This window comes from Stegodyphus dumicola, chromosome 9, assembly GCF_044657685.1.
Source record: "Stegodyphus dumicola isolate Sdum_Otavi_A_Nest chromosome 9, ASM4465768v1".
Taxonomy (NCBI): Eukaryota; Metazoa; Arthropoda; class Arachnida; order Araneae; family Eresidae; genus Stegodyphus; species Stegodyphus dumicola.
In genome coordinates, this window is record NC_140776.1 from 24,492,583 (window position 1) to 24,512,423 (window position 19,841).

At 31.3% G+C, this 19,841-nt stretch overlaps 1 protein-coding gene across 1 annotated transcript in view; it reads left to right on the forward strand.

Moving 5' to 3' along the window:
* LOC118187706 (histamine H1 receptor-like) overlaps positions 1 to 19,841 on the forward strand; it is a 597,689-nt gene that overhangs the window by 534,632 nt on the left and 43,216 nt on the right. The window contains exon 2 of the mRNA XM_085823285.1: positions 5,333 to 5,698. Within this exon, the coding sequence (XP_085679411.1) occupies positions 5,333 to 5,698 (366 nt within the window). The remainder of the gene's footprint in view (positions 1 to 5,332; positions 5,699 to 19,841) is intronic.

The window sequence follows — 19,841 nt, forward strand, 5'->3', positions numbered from 1 at the left end:
CAATTAATTTTAAATAGTTATTCTAAGCAATTAATATTCAGGGTGCTTGTAAAAGATTTAAGATAAGGCATATTAATATTTCACTAATTTGAAAAACTATTCTCTTTGCCATTTATTTGCAGCGTTCGAATGTGTTGAAAACTGCATTTCATTCTCTTGAATACCAATCAGTTTTTATATAAATTAGTAATCCACAGAACATGTTTTCTCAATTTATGAAAAGAAAAGCAAATGTAAAGAAATCCCCATAAAATATCGATTTTACCTGTGAACTATAATAGTCAGTTAATTCTTTTGATTTGGATTGAATAGGAAGTGATGTTATTTTAGGCGTTATTTTCTTCCTTCTTCCAGCGTGCTTTCGTGGTGTAACGGTAGCACTCTCGGGCATATTCGAGAGGTCCATGTTCGGTGGTATATCAATACAACCCTATTAGCACGTAAGCTACTTAAAACCATACAATTGGAATACGAAATTAAGGAAACAACGCTGTAGCAGACCATCGAAACACCTCATGGAAGTGCTCCTAGTTGTTATATACACTGAACTAATATACGCTAACTCTTGGTGAATAATGTGTTCGCAAACTGATGCTATTTACACCCTGTACTCTGTACGAAAATTCTTTAATTAACAAATTTTAACTATGTACTTGAAGGTTTTCGAAACAATGCTTTCAAATTTTCATTCGTGGCTGTGTTGTTAATGCCTCAAACAATGCATTATTATTTTCATTATGTAAATGTCAATAGATCCTGTCCTAGCAAAGTAAGAAATGTTGCCAATAGATAAAGCCTGTGAGTTATATATTATTAACTCAAAGGTCGTTAGCCCAGAAGAACTATTAATTTCGTTTTGATATTCTGCGTTAAAAGCTTTAAATGTGGGTTCTTTTTAAAAATGTTGCCACCAAATATTATCGCTGTGTGTTATATTTAAAGAAATTGAACAATGAAGAATCTGGATAAATGTATATAGGTTTCTCGCATTGTGATAAAACAAAGTTACCTAGAGCCACCAAATTTTGAATAACGTAATCCTCAATGAAATATGGGCATCTGGAAGCCCTAATTTGGAATTTGAATTTTATTTTATCATCGATTTCATATTTTGTAACACTTTAAAGAATTTTTCGTTAACGAACTCAACGATTTGAAAGCGACAGTACATGGAAATTTTTTTTATCTCCAGCGCGCGAGACTGTGCATCAGAAATTCTAAAGATATGCTCATTTTAAAACTATTTTGCAATATTGCTGTTGAATTCAATTATGGATCAAATGAGAAGAACATGATATTTAATAAATAAAAGTAACGCACAAAAGGTTTAAAAAACACCCCTTTAGCCGCAATGTAAAATCTAAAAGCTTTCAGTTTTTTTTTTAAATTTATTTTTTAAATATTTTTATTAAGCTATAAAACTCAAAACAATGCTTTTATTGGGGTCAGAAGTTACAGATCTCTATCAGCTCCTTACTTCGACTCACACGTAAACAGAAGCTTTTGGATAGAGAATATTTTATCCATTTTTGTCAAAAGATTAGCACGGTTTTAAAAGAAAATGAGATCACTCTTTAAAAAATTAAATGCAAAATCCAGACATTCCTTTTGTTTAGATAGCAGGCTTAAGCTATCCATCATTTTGAAGACAAGAATTTTAACGTAAAGAACATTGGTACGTGTTTAACCATGAATCGTAGAAAGTAATTTTTTCTGTAACTTTTTAGGTTTTTTAACCTGCAAATGTCGCTGTCCCCATTAGCAGTTTTTCGAGACTGTCTGCTGATACCTTATAATTCATCATTAAGGAAAAGATCTTCTCAAGATTAAGCACGGAAAAATGTCATCTCTCTCTTTTTTAAAGCAAAAATATGATGACTTTCCCAGATATGGTAATCCTTAATTTCATTGCCACTTTATCAAGCAACCAGCCAGAGTGCTGAAGCATTTAAGAAGTAGTAAATTGCTGGGATCATTAAAATAATCCTTATTGCTTTTCAAGAGTTAGAAAATAAACCAATAAAACTCTTAACTATGTCTTCGAATCATGTAATTTAAAAACCTTTTGCTTATCACATCATTAAAATAATCCTCATTAGGTTTTGGCTCAAGATATAACTCATGTCATTAAAATAATCTTTATTATGAATACGATAGATGTTAGTTTTCATGTTAATTGAGGTTTTCGATTAAGGAAAGGTATTATTGTAGTATTAAACCTATGATATACTATCACATGAGAATTATATTTAATTTAAGCTTAATTAACTCAAGTATCTTGCTCTAAATATTTGTTCATTGCATTACGCGAAAAGTTTAAAATTTAATAATGCCTTTCACCTCAGGCAGAAACCTAAGCAGAATAGTTTGGCGTTTTCCTTATGGCTGACTTTAAAAATATTTAAGAAGAATTCTAATTTTAATTAAGCATAGTCTAGTTTTTGCTAACATTATAAGGTATTTCTCTCGCCTTCTTATCATGCCTTCGCAGTTCTGCAAGCTGAGAAGGCATGCTATTTTAGAGTTTCATGCTTAGATTCCCGGCGAGTGCGTTGCTCATTTTTCAGCTCTTCTGCTTCCAAAAATACCTAATGTCTCTACAGTGGCGCCTGAACTACAAGGGTGATGGATGATGATTCTCCACACACAGGATTTGACGGCTGAGTCCCTTAAAACCCCAGTCACCCTTTAAAACGGGGAGTGTATAAGGTATTTCTCCCGCCTGCTTGGCATGCTTTCGTGGTGTAACGGTCTGCACGCTGGGCGCGTGTTCCAGAGGTCCGTAGTTCGATTCCTGGCAAGGGCGTTGCTCATTATTTATCTCTCCTGCTTCCAAAAATATCTAATATCTCTACAACATCAATTCCTCTTCAACAATAAACTTGTAAGGTATACCCAGCGTCACTTTAGTATTTTCCAGTAAAATATTAAGAAAATAATTAAATATTGTTGGATGCGTACGGGTTCGTAATAGATTTAATGCACAAGTCTGATGAAAAGTTAATAAAATTTATTCTTATCGCAAGAAATATAACAAAATGCTGAAATATTTCCTCACAGGTATTCGTACAATTTCACACATTAGTTATATTTTAAACTACTGAAACGTTAAATAGAACATAATTCAAAGAGCAGAGAAAGCTAATCCGACCTCAAAATTACAGCAGCTAAGTAAACAACAACAGCCAAGTAAACAACTGAACTGAGATGTTTCTCTCCGGCATTTTAAAGCTTTTTAATCAGTCACGAGAAGCTTCTTGTAATTCTCGAGGTTTCTGGAAAGCAAAAGAGTAGAATTACAGTTACAGTTAGCATACAATTTCATTATTTCAATTTAACTATAAATTACGAGATATCTATTTATTAAATGCGCGTGCTCCTGATTTTTACTTTTTCGGCGTAGTTTTTTCTTAAAACTCGTCACGTGCTGCATTACACGGGGAAATAAAACAATGTTAATTACAATTCTACCAAAAATAGCTAACTAAATACAAAATCCGTAGCAATATTTATATTCTGTGAATTTCTTCTTCCCTATATAACCACGAATTAAATTTTTCGGTAAACCCAGCAACTGATATTTGATCATATATTTCTGAAAGAAAAGCAAGCCAAAAATAGCTTTTTATTAAAAGTAGTTTTCGAATAATGTGAGTATTTCTAACTCCGAATTAAAAGAAAGTATTACAATAACGTAGCTGTTTTAATTATAAGCAGTTATATAATCTATAAGCCCGCCATTTCTAAAACGGCATCAAGCGCATTTCAGGGGAAAATCATTTAACACAAATTATCAAGGAAACCGCTTTTAAGTTCACAGAAACAGTGAAAATTTGAAGAGCATTAAAACTTACTATCTATCAAGCGGCCGACTGGTAAAATCGCTGAATATTGGTAGTTTGATCCGGTCTGATATATCGGTGAACGAACTTGGGTGCATGGAAGTAGCCCTTGTAGGCAAAAGTAAGTAGCAGAAGTGTTGAAAAAATAGCACTACTCATGCGAGTTAAATAGCTTGTTTAAAATAATAAGCTAAAAGTTTTAACAGCTTACAACACTCTTTACGAAATTTTTGCTCATATCATACTTCATATTTATTAAGGGGACTCGTACATCTTAAAACACTTAAGATCTTCGAATATGTGACTGCTGCAAGAATTGGGATACCTTATTTATTTTAAAAGCAATTACTTCCAACTTTTTACAGCTGACTATATAGCTGCTGTCTGAAATAATCAGAACGTTTATGTTGCCACAAATATTTTTATAATTTAATCCGCCTTGCAACAAAATTTTTCGTCATGTTTCCACCTTTCGCGCACAGTTTAAAACATTCTGTTGCATAATTTAATTCCATTTTTAATATATAGCTTTTATAACATTTGGAAACTACTGTGAATCCAAAATTCTAAGAATTTCACGTTAAATTTTCATTTTACTTTGAGTTGAGTTTATAAAATGCATTTTATTAAAAAAATATGTAAGGTTTTCGTCCATAAATTTTTTTAATATTAAAATATTCATCAGATTTTTAGTTCAGTTAGAAAATAGTGCCCATATAAATAATTCCATCCAATTTCAAGTATGTACCATTAGCCATTTTTACAATATCAAGGTGAAAACATGACGAAAAATTTTGTCGCAAAACGGATTAAATTACAAAAATATTTTTGGCAACACAAACTTTCTGGTTACTAGTTTCCAAAGCAGCTATATTATGTAGTCTGCTGTAAAAGGTTGGAAGTAATTGCTTTTAAAACAAATAAAATATTCCAATTCTTGCAACACTCATATATTCGATGGTTTAAGGTGTATGAGCCCCCTTAAACTATTACTTATAATTCTTCAGACAAGTATACTTATGTAGTGATAAATTTTCATTTGCTTTGAGAAATTTCAGTAATTAATTTTAATACATTAAAAATTTAATTTTTCATAGTATTGTAAGGGTAAAATTTTATATATTTTTCAATAGTATTCCGGGCAATTGCCCAAAGGAGCAATTTGCCCGAAAGGACTAATTTCGTTTTGGCACTTTGCGTTGATTCACTATAAATGGCGAATCACTTTTCAAATTGTTGCCACCCAATGTTAGAGCGCTGCATTATGTTTAAATAAATTAAGGGTGAATCGTCCATCTCTAATTAAAACACGTGGTATTAACTCTAGAATTTTAAATTTAATCATTTGTATAATAGTGTAGTGTAATAATTTAAAAGTAGGTAACGTGCATCATAATTGCTTTATGATTCTATTATATTATGTGTAGGAATTATTTCTATTACATTATATGCAGGAATGAAATAACGTTTCATTTTTTTTATATCCACAGGTTAGCAATATGTTCATCATGAGTCTTGCCATCGCTGACCTCACAGTGGGCCTGGTTGTCATGCCTATCAGCTCCATTTACGTCTTAACTGGGAGATGGCGTTTCGGTCTCGTTGTCTGCCAGTTCTGGTTATCAGCGGATTACTCTGCCAGCACTGCCTCTATACTGAATTTGCTTGTACTGAGTCTAGATCGTTATTGGTCCATTTCCCGACCATTAGAGTACCTGCGCAGAAGGAGCAAAAGGCGTGCTTTAATTGTGATCACAATTGTCTGGTTAGGATCATTTATGTGGATAGTCCCAATTATTGGTTGGCATGCATTTTTTGAAGGAGGGAAACGCAAGCAACCCGCTGACGTCTGTGAGGTGAGTTCAACTGATGTTTAACTAATACTATATGCAAAGAATAAATTTAAAAAAAGAAAAATTTGTTGAATATGATGATATTAATTTAGAAGCCAAACAACACAAATCGGTGTTATATTTGCTAATTTTCTAGGCCTAGTTTGGATGGTTTTACTACCGACTCACTGCCTCAGCTACCAAAGTGCAAATGAACAAGATAAAATATGGTAGTAAGATCAGATCACCGCATCTCATCTCGTTCATTCTTATCTTATCTGGTTCATTTGCACTTTGGCAGCTGAGAAAGATGGTTCCGTCCTGGAAAATTTTAAAATATAAAGCTGATTTTGGTGTTTGATTTCAAAACTAATCGTTGTTCGGCGTGGCATTTTGGCCTAATTATTAGATATTAGATTGGAAGCTATTGTTACTTTTGCTGCATATCATTGCTCAAAATATTTGCCTGTGTAGTCAATTATTATTTTCTTAAAAACTCATTTTTGAACCTTGCTTTAAAATTCTCGTTATAATCACCCATATAGTCTCTTCTGATACATTTTCATGATCCTATAATTTGAGTATGCTAATAAAATCACTATTAGGAGTTTTAAAATAAATTACCCTTAAAAAATAAATAAGAAATGAATTTCTCACGTGTATCTTTATTTTACAGCATATTAGATATGCATTTTATCTGCTTCAGCTCTTTCGTAAAAATTAATGAAATTCATACTCAAAACTCAGTTGACAGAAAAAAGGGGGAAGGAAGGACGAACAGAACTGATAATTTTCTTTTTACTGTTTCAGTCTCATGAATTTTCTAGCATTTCATGAATTTTCTAGTCATAGAAAAAATATTTTATTCTACTACTAGGAAATTGATGTATAAAGTTTATTACATTTGCTATGCCTAATAAAATTCGGCCATTAACGCTTCAAATTTATTTTTTAATTTCTTTCTTTGATGTTACGCCTCCCAGAAAATTGTTCGACGATATTTAAAGCATTTTAAAAAGAAAAAAGTAGAATTTAAGAAAGCAGAATAATTCTATTTTCCTTTTACAAGTAAAATTTTTAGAATATAATATATTGGTTACATGGTGTTACGCAATATTCCCCAGGTACTCCCTATTTTGCCCCTTTATTTATAGTAAAGTTTTGAAGCTAGTTTTAAATTCATCAGATAACTTTCATAGGATAGAATTTCAGATAACTTTCTATCATTTAAACATTCATGATAGATTTAATTGTTTTTAATCTATCATGAAAGTTTATATTCGTTTTTTTTTTTTAAATTACATAAATTTCTTAAAATTTATTCAAAATTTTCCTTTTATCGCAAAAGGGCTATTAACCACGAAATCAGGTTTTGCGTTGAATCACTATAAATGCGTCCTTTCACTTCCGTTCAAGTGCGTTGCCATTTGGCGAAATGTAACGTATTTATTGTTAAAATTGAATCTGTCTGATGCGGACTAACAAAGTAAGCTAGTTAAAAGCAGTAGATGAAGTTCTAAAGAATAGTCGCTTCTTGTTTTGGAATCGGATCGATTTAAATGCATTTAATTCATGATTCATATTATTAAAAATATGCAATATTTTCATGGAATGACGTTATATATATTTTATTATTTATTTCCTATTTCGTGAAAAAAATAATAAAAATAATATTTATTATTTATTTACTATTTTTAACGAATTTTTTATTAACCAACTCAAAGGTTTGAAAGCGAGTAATGGCAACACTGTACGGAATGAAATATTTTTATCTCCAGCGAGCGAGACTGGCTATCGGAGATTCTAAAGATATGCTGTTTTTAAATGTTTTGTGATTTTGCTGTTGAATTGAATTTTATGTGACATAACTGAGCTAACATGCTATTTAATTAATAAATTTAGTACAATATGACGTTCCTCACTTGTTCGTCTCTGTTGAACGTAGAGGAACTGACTGAACTATGGAGCGACTTATCGCTAAATTCATGTGTATAACAACAAAAGTCTAGAGAAGAGTTAAAATACACTTTATTTACTCTAAGAAATATTTACAAACGGCCCCCTTCTCGGGCGTACAGGGAAGCCTCCGATCGGGCTCCAAATAAAAATAAGAAACTAATCTAATTCTAAACTAAGCCGAAGCTAGGCACAAATACCTAACGTAGTTGGTCTTTAATTTAACCCAGCTGGCGATTATCGGCAGGCACGCACAATGTTGCAGATCGTAGTAGATTTAATAACGAAGTAGCCTGACGGGCAAACACGCGCTACTAAGTACTTCTAAGCTCTCGTTCTTGAAGTAAGCTGAACCTTCCTTAAATAGCCCTTCTAACTTATTTGCATAAAACGCGTTACTAAAAACTCATTATGCAGGCATTAGTAGATGAGAAAGGAGACTATATAATAAAACATATTTAAAATTAATATAACTGTTCAAAACTTAAAGTAACCGCTAAACACAAAACCTTAATAATGAAAAGAAAAAAAAAAAAAAAACGAACCAAAACCATCTTATTAAGAAAACTGAGCATTTATATGACGAACTAATAGATTATGAAACAGAAAAAATGTATGCCAACACTTAACGCTACATCGGGAATTTTAAACATATGCTGCTTTTTACTTCCTTGTACGAAGTAAAAAGGAAGTATTGTAATCGCGAAAAGTTTCAGGCAGCATATTTCAACGAAAATATCCATTTTGACCGCTATCGAATGCAATTTAACGATGTTTTTGCGTGATATCTGTACGTAAGAACAGAATAAAAGACTCTTTTCCTCCAAAAAAATTGCAAAACTGCTTTAAAATGAATTCTGAAGAGAATATTTGGTGGCGTCTGTACGAACGTATGTACTTACGTGCGTAAGTACGTACGTATCTCGCGTAACTCAAAAACGAGTAGCCTCAGAACGTTGAAATTTTGTATATAGGACTGCTATAACATGTAGATGTAAACCTCAAATTTTTGTTGCAATCAACCGCACCAAACGTATATAAATATATTTATATATATATCCACTCTGTTACCCGGCTCAGTGATCTCAGTTTCTTTACTCTTATATGTTTGAAAATTATACATTTTTTGCTTTAAAAAGGATTGAATTATGTTGTTCTTATCTTCCGGTTAAGGTTTTTATGCCTTTAGTAAATCTGTATGCAATATTTTTAGAATTATCAACAATTTTAAAATTGTTTAAGTGCCGCTAAGCCTAATAATGATTTTGATGGCGACCATTGCTCTTGTTTACATTTGAAACAGCAGGATAGCGGATTTGTTGCCAATCTAGAGAAACTTAGCTTCGCAACAACAAAGATAACGCTTCATTTATTATTTAAATCATGCTTAATCCTTTCTGGAATTTTTTCGAGGAAATAAGCGTTTAAGATTTACTTCGTAATTTTTAATGCAGATATTTTGAGTTTTTATGTATTTTTGCCTTGTCGCAAAGTGAAAACTGAATTAATTGAATGAGAAATACTCAATCCTCTGTGAAAAACTATTTCTTTTTTGTTTTGTTTGCTTAATTTCTTTTACACATCGTTCTAGCTTTATTATAGTATTTGAATAGAACATGTGGCAACGATTAGATAATTCTTTAAATGATATAACTTTTGTGCATTCTGAGTTATAATATGAACGAAATATCATACTGTTAAGTGAACCTAGCGTCTGAGTGTCGCTATGGTAAACAAAGTAAATTTTAAATAATGCATTTATTCTATTGTGGTTTATTCGCTGTCGGCGAAGTAGGTTTAATTCAGTCTAATAAGTTTAAATGAAATGCAAGAAAAAATGCGTATAATTTAATATTCCGTATAAGGAAGTCATGTGGTGTACACATCAGATTTTTTATTATTGTTTTGCTTTTAAATTGTATATGGCGTACGTGTGAAGATAATGATGCTTAGTAAAAAAGCAAAAAAAAAAAAAAAAGGATTGGATGAGTAGAAAGAGCTATGCTGGACAGCAGAATGTTTGACTGCGAGCGAAAAAACTTCAACATATCCTTTTAGTCTACTGTCAAAATATGAAAACTGTTTTTTTAAAAAAACTTTAGTTTAAATGCCTAAGGTATTATGTCCTTAATCCTTTTTTCTAGCTCTCCTCGCTTTCATTTTTAAATCTCTGATCAAAAGCTTTACTGGAAATCAATTGTTAGAAATATTATTGTGTAGTCAGCGTTAAAAATATTTTCTAGTTCTTGCTTTAAATTGCCTAGCTTTCTTTTCTGATTTCTCTTCAGTTGAAAATCGAATTCTTTTAATTCGTTAAATTCGACATTTTTCCCAGGAAAAATTTATCCCATCATTTTTTACTTAGAAGAATTTTGTTTCTCAAAGTTTTATCTACGTGCCAGTACGCTGTAAGGAATATGGTTTACACATATCATTAGCAAAAGATTTTTTAAAAACAAAATTTTTTTAAACTTTTCTATGTAATTATGATTTACTCTATACGGTTTTGAAAAATGTTCTACTTCTTTATATTTAACTCTGAAAATCTTAAATTTTTGTTCTTTAACTTTTTTTTTTTTTCAACTTTAACTGATTAGATTTTCTTCTTTAAAAAGGGAATTCATTTAATAAATTTTAATGTTTCCCCTCTATGATCTAATAAAGTTTTTGCGTGAAAAGAGAACACAGATAGGTTCCTGTAATAATAAAAACCAAAATGCAGATTTTATACTATCTTATGTATACTATCATTGAAATTCAACTAGTCCATCTTCGGCTAAGCAAATTTAAATTCACTTCTATCACAAATAATATTATATTTCTTTATTTCTAATTTCGTCAAATGTATATCAATAAATATCTTACCGAACGAAACCACCGATAAACTCATTATAATTAAATCCACTTTGCGTAAAATAACCATTTTGTAATATTGCGTTCGTATGTATTCCTAGAATACTGGAAGATATGTCAGAGATATGCAAATTTCTAGATTGAAAGCTATATCCTTTCACAAGAAAAGTTAAAATCTAAATCTAGAAACACATGTCTAATTACGTTTTACAACAACATTAGAGTAATTCATAATCATCTCGAGATTTAAAAATGTGAAACCTTGGAAATAATATAATCCAAATTCTATAAAGTTTTTAAATTTCACTCTAATGTCTCCTGCAGTAATTCTAAATAATTATTTTAAGAATTAGAATTCAATTGTAATTTTGATTAGATGGATATATCATATCTGCTTTCTGCCTTATTTCCTCTTTCATATTTAAACTGAAAGGACATTAAACGTAATGCAGATTTCTTTGAACCATTTGTTGTTAAAATAACTTATGCCAATAAGTTTCAATTTCATCTCTTTAACAAGTAACTGTGAGTTTCAAGTTGAAGAACTATTACAAAATGCTGGAGTATTTAGTTCCTATTTGAGCATCGTTATTAAACAAAAACAAGGTTACATATTTCACTTTTCGAATATTATTCATTAACACTGCATTTATATTTTAAAACCGAAACCTTTAAATAGTTAATTTTAAAAATTTACCTTTTTACTTCGTTGTGCAAAGTAAAGGAAGTATTGTAATCGCGAAAACTTTCAGCTATCACATATCAAAGGAAATATCCATTTCAACCACTCTCGAAACGATTTGAACGATGCTTTTGCGTGACAATTACACGTACGGACAGATTAAAGGCCTTTTTTTGCCAAAACGTGTTATAAATTGAATTTAAAAAACATTCTCTATTCGTAAAAAGCAAATTTAAAGTTAATTAAATTTTAAATGAAATTGAATTACAAATAAATGATTAGTTATTGCTGCGAACTAATCTACAATATCATTTAAATTCTGACAGCATATGTAAATCAAGTGCAAGTATCAAAATCTATGAATATATAAGTCCAATCTTAACTCAATTTTTTGGACAGGAAAATCTTAAAAAACTGAAAATTTAAATGGTATTTTTAATTTAATTCACTAAAATTTAAAGAAAAAATTAACTATTGTATTTAAACAGAAACTGTAAGTAAAATTAAAATAAAGCAAACTGCAAAATTTATAATTCATAAATTAAAGAAAACCAAACTATTAGAACTTGAAAGTTTCATTTTGAATAAAATTATCAGAGAAACAAACTAGGTAATTAGCTCTAAAAGCTGCTAAGTCAAAACAAAATTATTTCAAAATATAGTAAAATTAAATTTAAATAATTATTTTGCTTCACTGCTGCAAGGAATGAAATTTGAATTTAACAAACATTCCCTATTCGTAAAAAGCAAATTTAAAGTTAATTAAATTTTAAATGAAATTGAATTACAAATAAATGATTAATTATTGCTGCGAACTAATCTACAATTTCATTTAAATTCTGAGAGCATATGTAAATCAAGTGCAGCATCAAAATCTATGAATATATAATTCCAATCTTAACTCCATTTTTGGACAGGAAAACTTAAAAAATTGGGAATTTAAAGATAGATTCAAAAGAGATTTTTTCTTGAAGTCTACACGTACGTAGGTACGTATGCATTTATCTCGCATAACTCAAGAACGAGTAATCCTAAAACGTTGAAATTTTGTATACTGAACTACTATAACATCTCGTTGTGCACCCCCCTTTTCGTTGAAATCAGCTGTTTCAGTCGCATATATTCACATTCTGTTACCTGGTTCGGTGAGCTTAACTTTTTATTCTGATATATTAGTAAGTTAGGCATTTTTTGCTTTAAAAGGATTAAGTTATGTGGTTTTTATGTCCCGGTTAAGGTTTTTATGCCTTTAGTAGATATCCATGCAATAGTTGAACAATTATCAACAATTAAAATTTTAAGTAGCGAGTTAAACTTAACGAACCGCCATTTGTTTACATTTGAAACTCAGAATACTGAATTAAGTCAGTTTCTGCACCTTCAGTGTCTTATTTGCCAAGTGGGATCAAAAGTAACTTTCAATTTTGCGCAGCGAAAAACCTGTCATCCTGCCCGCTTGCCGAATTTTTTGTCTTTGAGTAGAAACTATATCATCTGTATTTTTCAGTTTTCAATGAAGATGTTTTGAGTTTTTCTATATTTTTGCTTAGCCGCAAAGTGAAGACTGAATTAATTGAATAGAATTCTATTGAAATTCGAGGAAATAAGTTTAAATGATATGCAGCAAAAATTGTGCATATTTTAATAAGCCATACAAGGAAGTCATGTGGTGGCCACATCAGATTTTTTCACATATTATTTGCTTTATAAATGCTTTTGCGGAAATCATGAAAGAAACAGACTTGCGAGAAGTACTTATTTTCTCCACACACATCTTCACTTATAAGATACTGATAACAAAAGTAATAAAGAACAATTAAAAAAAATTTTACACTTAGTTTTTCAAAAGAATTATTCTCCTAGTTGCATTTCATCTAAATTTTATGTTACTAGATGACCCACTAACCTGGTTTTGTTATAATTTAGCTAGAATCTTCACGATTCACGATTTTAGTGGTTGCTACCGCGTAAGCATATTTCTCTGTCATCATTTTCCGTCTTGGGGCTAAGAAGGAAATTCCATTCAACCTTCCAAATTATAATCGTGCAAATTTATACACGATACGCGGATTCGGAAACTTTACTTATTCAAGATAAAGAAAGGTACATTATCTAGGAATACTGAACGTTTAATAAATTAGCTGAGGCTTTCAAACCTTTCAATAATAAAGTGTCATTACCTAGGAGTATTGACTGTTTACTTAATTACCTTACGCTTTCAAAACTTCCAACAAAATGTCATTTAAAGATAGGCTAAAGATAAATGAATATAAAGATAAATTCAAAACAAAATTAAAATCAAGGTGAGGAAAGGTACATTATCTAAGAAACTGAAAGTTTACTAAATTAGCTGAGGCTTTCAAACCTTTCTATAATAAAGTGTCATTACCTAGCAGTATTGACTGTTTACTTAATTACCTTATGCTTTCAAAACTTCCAACAAAATTTCATTTAAAGGTAGGCTAAAGACAAATGAATATAAAGATAAATTCAAAACAAAGTTAAAATCAAGATAAAGAAAGGTGCATTATCTACGAGTATTGAATGTTTACTAAATTACCTGAAGTTTTAATTTTTTTTTTTTACCGGAAAGGTGTCACTTAAAGATAAGCCTTGTAGAGCGATTAGATTATTTTAAAGAGGACACGTGAAAAATATGCATGTGCTACCGTTACATGATGAAGGCATGCTGGAAGGGCAATGAAAATACCTTATGTACTCCCTTCTTTTAAAGGACGATTGAGGATAAGGGAATCCTATCGCCAGATACGGGTTGGTGAAAAAACATTTTCCACCACCTTTTAGTTCGGGCGTCATTTGTAGAGATGCTAGTTATCTTGAAGCAGGAGACGAGAAAAATGTGCTGTGCTCTCGCCAGGACTCGAGAATGAATCTCTCGAATACGTGCCGAATGTGCTACCGTTACACCACGAAGGCAGGCTAGAAGAAAGAAGAAAATACCTTATACCCAAACTCTTACTGCGTCACCAATTATGACCAATGGAACAATTTGTTTGGTTAGGTTTGTTGTGTTGCACCCAATTCTGGTACCATTCTGGTACCGAGTTGCACCCATGTCTTCCATGTTTATTCCATGTTTGTTTTTTCCGCTACGGCACAGAATTCTCGTTTTCTTTCCGAAAGATTTTCACATGGCCATGTTTTAAAATGTCACCTTGGAAACATCGAAAAAGTTCTAATTTCTAGAAATTCAAAACTGCAATATGTTATGACCACTAATTTTGCCCTGATGGAGTATTCGAGAAATAGAAACATAAAGACTTATCAGAGAGTCACTTATGAAGAATCCTTTAACCCTTTAACTGTCAAGTTATTTTGAGTTATTTTGAGTTGTCAAGTTATTTTGAGTCAAGTTATTTGGGTACACAAATTGTCAAATTTTTTTATTGTAAAAACCAAATGTAGCCGAAATAAACATCTCCCGATATATATTCGGGTATGACAATACGATGCACTCAAAAAAAAATTATCCCGAGAAATACTCGGGCGTGACATTTTCGAACACCAGTGCTGTGCCCGAGATAATCTCGGGCATGACAGTTAAAAGGTTAATTACGATTGATGAACTAATTATAATTACCACGAGAATGAATATTAGAGAATGCATACATGTGTACAGTTCTTTTGTTCAATACACATACGCAGTTTTGCAATTCATTAGTAAAGGGTGGGATGAGGTAAACTCACGTTGTTTTACAATTCATTAGTAAACGGTGGGATGAGATAAACTCACGCAAACAGCTTTTATACACTACTTTGATCATTCACATTTTGTAGCCAGGCTTTGTGCTAGCCAAGTTGCTACACTCGATTCGATCATAGCTCTCAATTCGTAATTCAAAACCTGCAGGTTTATGATTCTTCAGTATGATCAGGTAATGCATGCCACTTGCCATTTTGTTCCTTTCACATTCAGGTCAACACTGTTGATACTCTTTTATTTTTCAAATTTCATTTATTAGACTTCACCAGCTTCACATATACATCACACGTAATTTCCAAAATTATGAAAACAACGAAAAAAATCTGAAACAGTTCAGATTTTAACTGTCGCCTAAAAGAATTTATTTAGGTTTCTTAACCCTCTCGCTAAGTTCGCAGAATACTAATCTGCTGTGACAGTCACTCCTGCTAACGAACTTTTTTTTTCTTTTGTCTTTTCAGCTTTATTATTAGGCAACATGTCCTTCGCATTCATGCCATATACCATTCATCAACAGCAAAATTACAAAAGTTTTAAATGCCGTATAGCAGCATATGTTTAGAACTTTCAATGCAGCGTTAAGTATTGACATAATATTTTTCTATTTTTTTTTTTTTTTTCAGTCTTCTGTCAGCTCATCATATCAATGCTTACTTTTCTTATTAAGATGGCTTTACAAAATTTTTTTTGTCTTTTTATTATCAACCTTTTGTTTGTTTACATTATGTATTAAAAATCACTCTTGCACCACATAAAATTCGATTGAACAGAGCAAAATCACAAAATATTTAAAAACAGCGTACCTTTAGGATTTCCGATATATATAGCCTCGCGAACTGAGTATAAAAGTGTTTTATTCCATACAGTGTTTCTACTACTTGCTTTCAAATCGCTGAGGTTATTAATAAAAAATTCATTAAAGTTTTATAAAATTTGAAATTATAATAATCGAATCTCAAATTCCGGGCTCCCTGGTTCACATGCTCGAATGGAGGATTACGTTATTCGAAATTTGGTGGCCCTATGTACCGTTGTTTTATCACAACACGAAGAGCATGCATACATACATACATACAGATTCTTCGCTATTTAATTTCTCTAAAGGTAGCATTTGATGGCAAGAATTTGAAAGCGATACAGCCCTTTATAGTGTACAAAAAGTTTAGAATAAATGGAGTAAGCGTTCTCCGTATAACCTGTGCCCTGAAAATGAAGCCATGAAACAACACAGTATGACGTCATGACTTATCAAAGCCGCCCCCATGGAAGAGCTTCTGATTAGCTTTGTTTGCATTCTAATCGGTGTTGTCTACATGTTAGCTTTCATAGGTGAGTACTTAAAAGTCTTCCGTTCTAATTTTAGTACTTAATATAAATGATTTTCAACTTACTACATAAAAAAGGCAAGGATTGCAAATAGCAGTTTCAAATTCAATAAAATCTATGTGCATTAAAATGTGTAAACGGTAACTATACCACATGGTAATACCTAGTTGAAACAATGCATGTTTCAACGAGATTCTACGCAAATTATGCCTAAAGTCACATTTCTGAGCCTCTGGACGTTGATATTTGCTCTAAAAATTACTGTAATTTTATTTAACAATATTGTTGCCTGCTCACGGTTTCGGAATAGATTGAATGCGTCCGATGATAGGTTAAGAAATTTATTTTATCAAAATAAACACTTCAAATTCCTCGAATTTTCAGCAAAAATACACGTACAGTATCACACAGTACAATCAATATGTATTCTTAAACTACTAAGAATTTTTAACACAACGCAATGCAAAGCGCATCTAAAGAGAAAGTTATCTCAGATATATTTCAGTTCACGCGGATCTATCAAATCGCAGTAACAATAACTAAGCAACTATAAGAGCATCTGCTCTTTCTTCGGCCTTAAATATTTTTCAAACGGCCGCAAGATATTTCTAGTGCTTTCTGCTTCTCGAAGTTACTGGAAAGCAATACTGGGGTGGAATTACTGTTACAGCTAACATAGTGGTCAATTACATTTATTCAATTTCAATACATGTTACCGTGATACAGAGTCCGGGCCCAAATATCGCCTAATTATCGCCAATAGCGATTACTTGTTAAGTACTTACTTACAAAATAAGTAGCCAAAACCATTCACAGCTTGGCGATATCTGGCCAAATTATCGAGATACCCATTTACTCAATGTTAAATGCACATGCTCCTGTATTCTCACTTTTCCGGCATAGCTGTCTTAAAAAATTTGCCTCGCGCTATATTACACTGTAAAAATACGGCACAATATAAATAAGTAAAAATACAATTTTACTTATAATTCTTTTACTATTACTACTTTAATTCAACCTACCTATTTAAGTACAAAATTCGTAACAATATGTTTCGCAGTCCCATCCGTACTCTGTATGGCGACCATGATAAGTCCTGACGTCACATTGTTGACATTTCCTTGAGTTCATTTTTGGGATGTCATGCTTATACCATATATTCTAACCTCTTTGATTGAGGGTGACATAAAATCCCGTTTCGAGATTAATAGAATATTCTGGTTGAAGCCATTTTGTGCTAAAAAAAAGCTCTCTACGAGACCATCTACATTTTTTTTGCCACATCCAATATGCAAATTTATATAAAAAAATATAAAGCTTTGATATAGAAATTAAAATAGGAAATAATGTGACAATTACGCGTGTGTAAGAATAAAAATGTTCGAAAACAAAATTTTTCTTTTTGCCAGCAGAAAGCGATCCATATTATTATTACAGTACAAAGTCCGTAACCCGGACTCGTCGGGACTTCGGCGATTCTGGATTAGGGGTTTTTCCGGATTATATATCATCACTTTAAATCTGGTAAGATGGCATGTAGAAATTATACAATTAAAAATATGTAACCGTAATTTATGAAATAAAGAGCAATTATGATCTAAAGGGTATCAAAATTTACAAAGAAAAAAACTTCATATTTATTTGTTTACTTTATTAAACATTTCTTTCAAGGCAAGTTGCTTAAGTTGCTTCGTTTTTTGTGCTAATACATTCTCTTTAATTCTATAAACAGACATAATTTCTTGTTCAGTTACAAATTTCCACTGTTCAAGTCCTTTAATTGCTGTGTCGAGAATACAGACTAACTTGTCAATCGAAATTTTTTCGAATTCAGTAACCTCTCTGTCACTTTCCTTACTATCGGAAGTGCGCATAGGTAAACGCTTTATGCGCATGAGTAGCGGACGCGCGCATTAAAAGCGCATGTTTAAGTTTGTGGCTTTAAGGTCTGGATTATAGATAATTCCGGATAATGAACGTCCGGATTACGGACTTTGTACTGTATTAGTGTTGTAGTTGTTATTATTATTGTTGCTATTATTATTAATGTTGTTGCTGTTGTTATTATTATTATAGTTATTGTTGCTGTTGTTATTATTGTTATAGTTGTTGTTACTGTTTCTATTATTATTATAGTTGCTGCTGTTGTTGTTCGTACTATTATTGTTGTTGCTATTATTAAAGAGCAGAATATAATTTATTTTCACTAACGTCATTACATTTTAGGCAGAAAACGAAGACAAAATTCAAGGTTACTAAACCTCGGCATTCCTTTTATTCAAGAATGATTGACTGAGAAACATCTGCACTTAATTATCGAAATGAATTTATATATTACTATTTAGTTATATAACATTTTACTAGAATTTTAGAATTTTGAAGTGATAAAAAAGAAATCAACCTTGCCTCGGAAGGACTTAAATAACGTATTTTGTTAATGCTAATTGGTCTTGTTATCTATTACGTCGCCAGAGTACGCACGAAGGAAAGTTATAATTTCTTTAAATTTCCTTTTGTGGCATTTCCTTATTGAATACATTTCCATCACGTCCTTTAGTTGTTTATTTTCTTTAATTGCTTCCTCTAGTACTGTTAGATCGTCTTTCTTCGTTATTTCTAACAGTAGGTGTTCTTTGCTAATTTTTATAGTACTTTACCTCCTACCTTCAACTTAGCAGAGTTTATGTTTTTATTATTTTTTTACTTCTTCTAGCATGCTCTCCTTTTTCCTGAATGGATATCTGAATGGGTATAATTTTACTCGACTTACATCAGTATATACTTCTTAAAATTTCATACCGATATGGTCTTATGTAATTGCACACTAGATCACATTCTGAAGATGGACTGTTCTGGTTATTTTACACCATAGTAAATATTTTAGAAGAGAAAAGTATTAATTAGGTTTCAAGAACTAATTAATAGTTTTAGAAAAATGTCTTTATCATTGCCCATTCTTATAACACTAATAAAAAAGTAATTTCAGAAATGAAAAGAAACCACTGTCATGTTTTGTGCATGATATGTATGAGTATTGTGTATATACCCATGATTTTAAATTAATATTTAAATTTTATAGCTTAAGTATTATTATAGTAATGAATGCTAGAATCTATTTGAAAACTACCAAATAACTTTCCCTTCCTTACAGCAAACAAACCAAGAATAAATGTGCGTGTGGCTTTCTTTTCACATATATATATTTAAGAAATATATAAGTGACCTTGTATGAGAAATTAATTTAAAGAAATTTCCTTGAAAAAAGGCTATTACTTCTTAATTACAGTCTGATGTAAGAAATAGCTGCGATTTTCAGAGCAGAATTGATCTTTCATTAAGTAAAAAATGTAAAAAACAAACTCCCTTTTACACTTATCTCTTTACCTTTTACTTTCTATCAATTGTTCCATTTTCTTTCTCTAGGAAGTTATTGTTGGCATTTAGAGAAGCATTTGTGTCAGTGGGAGTTTTCAGCGATTAAAGCTCCCTTAAAGTATAAGCAATAGTCCTTTTTCATGGAAAACCTTAAGCATTTGCTTTAAAATGTAAGGCTAGTTCCTTTATAAAAGTGCATTTTACAACATGCTGTTAAATTCGTCATTAAAGAACTGAAGGTCAATGGTTTT